This window comes from Penaeus vannamei, unplaced genomic scaffold (genome assembly GCF_042767895.1).
Source record: "Penaeus vannamei isolate JL-2024 unplaced genomic scaffold, ASM4276789v1 unanchor918, whole genome shotgun sequence".
In the NCBI taxonomy this organism is placed as follows: domain Eukaryota; kingdom Metazoa; phylum Arthropoda; class Malacostraca; order Decapoda; family Penaeidae; genus Penaeus; species Penaeus vannamei.
Genome location: NW_027213922.1, coordinates 1 through 5,000, shown reverse-complemented (window position 1 = coordinate 5,000; position 5,000 = coordinate 1). Strand labels below are relative to the sequence as shown.

The following is a 5,000-nucleotide window of genomic DNA, read 5'->3' as shown; positions in this document are numbered from 1 at the left end:
TGGGCCTTCGCCTCGGGCTCCAGTCCACCTCCTGGGCCTCCGCCTCTGGCTAGGGTCCACCTCCTGGGCCTCCGCCTCTGCCTAGGGTCCACCTCCTGTGCCTCCGCCTCGGCCTCGAGTCCACCTCTTGAGCCTCCACCTCTGGTTAGGATCCACCTCCTGGGCCTCCGCCTGGGGCTCGAGTCCACCTCCTGGGCATCCGCCTTGGCCTAGGGTCCACCTCCTGAGCCTTCGCCTCTGGCTAGGGTCCACCTCCTGAGCCTCCGCCTCTGGCTAGGGTCCACCTCCTGGGCCTTCGCCTTGGGCTCGAGTCCACCTCCTGGGCCTCCGCCTCAGGCTAGGGTCCACCTCCTGGGCATCCACCTCGGGCTAGGGTCCACCTCCTGGGCCTCCACCACGGGTTCGAGTCCACCTCCTGGGCCTCCGCCGGGGGCTAGGGTCCACCTCCTGGGCCTCCGCCGGGGGCTAGGGTCCACCTCCTAGGCCTTCGCCTCGAGCTCGAGTCCACCTCCTGGACCTCCGCCTCGGGCTAGGGTCCACCTCCTGGGCCTCCGCCTCTGGCTAGGGTCCACCTCGTGGGCCTCCGCCTCGGGCTAGGGTCAACCTCCTGGACCTTCGCCTTGGGCTCGAGTCCACCTCCTAGGCCTCCGCCTGGGGCTAGGGTCCACCTCCTGGGCCTCCGCCTCGGGCTCGAGTCCACCTCCTGGGCCTCCGCCTCTGGCTAGGGTCCACATCCTGGGCCTCCGCCTCTGGCTAGGTCCACCTCCTGGGCCTTCGCCTCGGGCTCCAGTCCACCTCCTGGGCCTCCGCCTCTGGCTAGTGTCCACATCCTGGGCCTCCGCCTGGGGCTAGGGTCCACCTCCTGGGCCTACGCCTGGGACTCGAGTCCACCTCCTGGGCCTCCGCCTCAGGCTAGGGTCCACCTCCTGGGCCTCCGCCTCGGGGAAGGGTCCACCTCCTGAGCCTTCGCCTGGGGCTCCAGTCCATCTCCTGGGCTTCCGCCTCGGGCTTCAGTCCACCTCCTGGGCCTCCGCCTCTGGCTAGGGTCCACCTCCTGGGCCTCCGCCTCGGGCTAGGGTCCACCTCCTGGGCCTCCGCCTCGGGCTAGGGTCCACCTCCTGGGCCTCTGCCTCGAGTTAGGGTCCACCTCCTGGGCCTCCGCCTCGGGCTCCAGTCCACCTCCTGGGCCTCCGCCTGGGGCTAGGGTCCACCTCCTGGGCCTTCGCCTCTGGCTAGGGTCCACCTCCTGGGCCTCCGCCTCGGGCTAGGGTCCACCTCCTGGGCCTTCGCCTTGGGCTCGAGTCCACCTCCTGGGCCTCCGCCTCAGGCTAGGGTCCACCTCCTGGGCCTCCGCCTCTGGCTAGGGTCCACCTCCTGGGCCTCCACCACGGGCTCGAGTCCACCTCCTGGGCCTCCGCCGGGGGCTAGGGTCCACCTCCTGGGCCTCCGCCTTTGGCTAGGGTCCACCTCCTAGGCCTTCGCCTCGGGCTCGAGTCCACCTCCTGGGCCTCCGCCTCGGGCTAGGGTCCACCTCCTGGGCCTCCGCCTCTGGCTCGAGTCCACCTCCTGGGCCTCCGCCTCGGGCTCGAGTCCACCTCCTGAGCCTCCGCCTCGGGCTAGGGTCCACCTCGTGGGCCTCCGCCTCGGGCTAGGGTCCACCTCCTGGGCCTCTGCCTCGGGCTCGAGTCCACCTCCTGAGCCTCCGCCTCTGTCTAGGGTCCACCTCCTGGGCCTCCGCCTCAGGCTAGTGTCCACATCCTGGGCCTCCGCCTGGGGCTAGGGTCCACCTCCTGGGCCTACGCCTGGGGCTCGAGTCCACCTCCTGGGCCTCCGCCTCAGGCTAGGGTCCACCTCCTGGGCCTCCGCCTCGGGCTAGGGTCCACCTCCTGAGCCTTCGCCTGGGGCTCCAGTCCACCTCCTGGGCTTCCGCCTCGGGCTAGGGTCCACCTCCTGGGCCTCCGCCTCGGGCTCGAGTCCACCTCCTGGGCCTCCGCCTCTGGCTAGGGTCCACATCCTGGGCCTCCGCCTCTGGCTAGGTCCACCTCCTGGGCCATCGCCTCGGGCTCCAGTCCACCTCCTGGGCCTCCGCCTCTGGCTAGTGTCCACATCCTGGGCCTCCGCCTGGGGCTAGGGTCCACCTCCTGGGCCTACGCCTGGGACTCGAGTCCACCTCCTGGGCCTCCGCCTCAGGCTAGGGTCCACCTCCTGGGCCTCCGCCTCGGGCTAGGATCCACCTCCTGAGCCTTCGCCTCGGGCTCCAGTCCATCTCCTGGGCTTCCGGCTCGGGCTTCAGTCCACCTCCTGGGCCTCCGCCTCTGGCTAGGGTCCACCTCCTGGGCCTCCGCCTCTGGCTAGGGTCCACCTCCTGGGCCTCCGCCTCTGGCTAGGGTCCACCTCCTGGGCCTCCGCCTCGGGCTCGAGTCCACCTCCTGGGCCTCCGCCTCTGGCTAGGGTCCACCTCCTGGGCCTCCGCCTCTGGCTAGGTCCACCTCCTGGGCCTTCGCCTCGGGCTCCAGTCCACCTCCTGGGCTTCCGCCTCGGGATAGAGTCCACCTCCTGGGCCTCCGCCTCGGGCTCCAGTCCACCTGCTGGGCCTCCGCCTCTGGCTAGGGTCCACCTCCTGGGCCTCCGCCTGGGGCTAGGGTCCACCTCCTGGGCCTCCGCCTCAGGCTAGGGTCCACCTACTGGGCCTCCGCCTGGGGCTAGGGTCCACCTCCTGGGCCTCCGCCTCGGGCTAGAGTCCACCTCCTGGGACTCCGCCTCGGGCTAGGGTCCACCTCCTGGGCATCCGCCTTGGACTAAGGTCCACCTCCTGGGCCTTCGCCTCGGGCTCCAGTCCACCTCCTGGGCCTTCGCCTTGGGCTCGAGTCCACCTCCTGGGCCTCCGCCTCAGGCTAGGGTCCACCTCCTGGGCATCCGCCTCGGGCTAGGGTCCACCTCCTGGGCCTCCACCACGGGCTCGAGTCCACCTCCTGGGCCTCCGCCGGGGGCTAGGGTCCACCTCCTGGGCCTCCGCCGGGGGCTAGGGTCCACCTCCTAGGCCTTCGCCTCGGGCTCGAGTCCACCTCCTGGGCCTCCGCCTCGGGCTAGGGTCCACCTCCTGGGCCTCCGCCTCTGGCTAGGGTCCACCTCCTGGGCCTCCGCCTCGGGCTAGGGTCCACCTCCTGGGCCTCCGCCTCGGGCTAGGGTCCACCTCCTGGGCCTCCGCCTCTGGCTAGGGTCCACCTCCTGGGCCTCCGCCTCGGGCTAGGGTCCACCTCCTGGGCCTCCGCCTTGGGCTAGGGTCCACCTCCTGGGCCTCCGCCTCTGGCTAGGGTCCACCTCCTGGGCCTCCGCCTCTGGCTAGGGTCCACCTCCTGGGCCTCCGCCTCGGGCTAGGGTCCACCTCCTGGGCCTCCGCCTCGGGCTAGGGTCCACCTCCTGGGCCTCCGCCTCTGGCTAGGGTCCACCTCCTGGGCCTCCGCCTCGGGCTAGGGTCCACCTCCTGGGCCTCCGCCTCGGGCTCCAGTCCACCTCCTGGGCCTCCGCCTCTGGCTAGGGTCCACCTCCTGGGCCCCCGCCTCTGGCTACGGTCCACCTCCTGGGCCTCCGCCTCGGGCTCCAGTCCACCTCCTGGGCCTCCGCCTCGGGCTAGGGTCCACCTCCTGGGCCTCCGCCTCTGGCTACGGTCCACATCCTGGGCCTCCACCTCGGGTTAGGGTCCACCTCCTGGGCATCCGCCTCGGGCTAGGATCCACCTCCTGGGCCTCCGCCTCGGGTTAGGGTCCACCTCCTGGGTCTCCGCCTCGGGCTAGGGTCCACCTCCTGGGCCTCCGCCTGGGGCTAGGGTCCACCTCCTGGGCCTCCGCCTCGGGCTAGGGTCCACCTCCTGGGCCTCCGCCTCGGGCTCCAATCCACCTCCTGGGCCTCCGCCTCGGGCTAGGGTCCACCTCCTGGGCCTCCGCCTCTGGCTAGGGTCCACCTCCTGGGCCTCCGCCTCGGCCTCGAGTCCACCTCTTGGGCCTCCGCCTCTGGTTAGGATCCACCTCCTGGGCCTCCGCCTGGGGCCCGAGTCCACCTCCTCGGCATCCGCCTTGGGCTCGAGTCCACCTCCTGGGCCTTCGCCTCGGGCTAGGGTCCACCTCCTCGGCCTCCGCCTCTGGCTAGGGTCCACCTCCTGGGCCTTCGCCTTGGCCTCGAGTCCACCTCCTGGGCCTCCGCCTCGGGCTAGGGTCCACCTCCTGGGCCTCCGCCTCTGGCTAGGGTCCACCTCCTGGGCCTCCACCTCGGGCTGGAGTCCACCTCCTGGGCTTCCGCCTCGGGCTCGAGTCCACCTCCTGGGCCTCCGCCTAGGGCTAGGGTCCACCTCCTGGGCATCCGCCTCTGGCTAGGGTCCACCTCCTGGGCCTCCGCTTCGGGCTAGGGTCAACCTCCTGGGCCTCCGCCTCGGGCTAGGGTCCACCTCCTGGGCCTCCGCCTCGGGCTAGGGTCCGCGTCTGGCTCGAGTCCACCTCCTGGGCCTCCGCCTTGGGCTCGAGTCCATCTCCTGGGCCTCCGCCTCTGGCTAGGGTCCATCTCCTAGGCCTCCGCCTTTGGCTAGGGTCTACCTCCTGGGCCTCCGCCGTGGGTTCGAGTCCACCTCCTGGGCCTCCGCCTCTTGCTAGAGTCCACCTCCTGGGTCTCCGCCTGGGGCTAGGGTCCACCTCCTGGGCCTCCGCCTCGGGCTAGGGTCCACCTCCTGGGCCTCCGCCTCGGGCTAGGGTCCACCTCCTGGGCCTCCGCCTCGGGCTAGGGTCCACCTCCTGGGCCTCCGCCTCGGGCTAGGGTCCACCTCCTGGGCCTCCGCCTCTGGCTAGGGTCCACCTCCTGGGCCTCCGCCCGGGGCTAGGGTACACCTCCTGGGCCTCCGCCTCTGGCTATGGTCCACCTCCTGGTCCTTCGCCTCGGGCTAGGGTCCACCTCCTGGGCCTCCGCCTGGGGCTAGGGTCCACCCCCTGGGCCTCCGCCTCGGGCTCCAGTCC

The 5,000-nt window shown here is 71.7% G+C and overlaps 1 protein-coding gene across 1 annotated transcript in view; it reads left to right on the top strand.

The window, feature by feature from the left end:
- Positions 1–4,370, top strand: part of LOC138861119 (basic proline-rich protein-like) — a 5,993-nt gene extending 1,623 nt beyond the window's left edge. Inside the window, exons 6-16 of the mRNA XM_070119952.1 lie at positions 1–144; positions 214–470; positions 758–949; positions 1,237–1,429; positions 1,475–1,630; positions 1,717–1,877; positions 2,037–2,222; positions 2,452–2,656; positions 2,771–3,008; positions 3,509–3,757; positions 3,955–4,370. The exon at positions 1–144 is cut by the window's left edge and continues 93 nt beyond it. Of these exons, the coding sequence (XP_069976053.1) occupies positions 1–144; positions 214–470; positions 758–949; positions 1,237–1,429; positions 1,475–1,630; positions 1,717–1,877; positions 2,037–2,222; positions 2,452–2,656; positions 2,771–3,008; positions 3,509–3,757; positions 3,955–4,370 (2,397 nt within the window). The remainder of the gene's footprint in view (positions 145–213; positions 471–757; positions 950–1,236; positions 1,430–1,474; positions 1,631–1,716; positions 1,878–2,036; positions 2,223–2,451; positions 2,657–2,770; positions 3,009–3,508; positions 3,758–3,954) is intronic.
- The last annotated feature ends 630 nt before the right edge of the window (positions 4,371–5,000 follow it).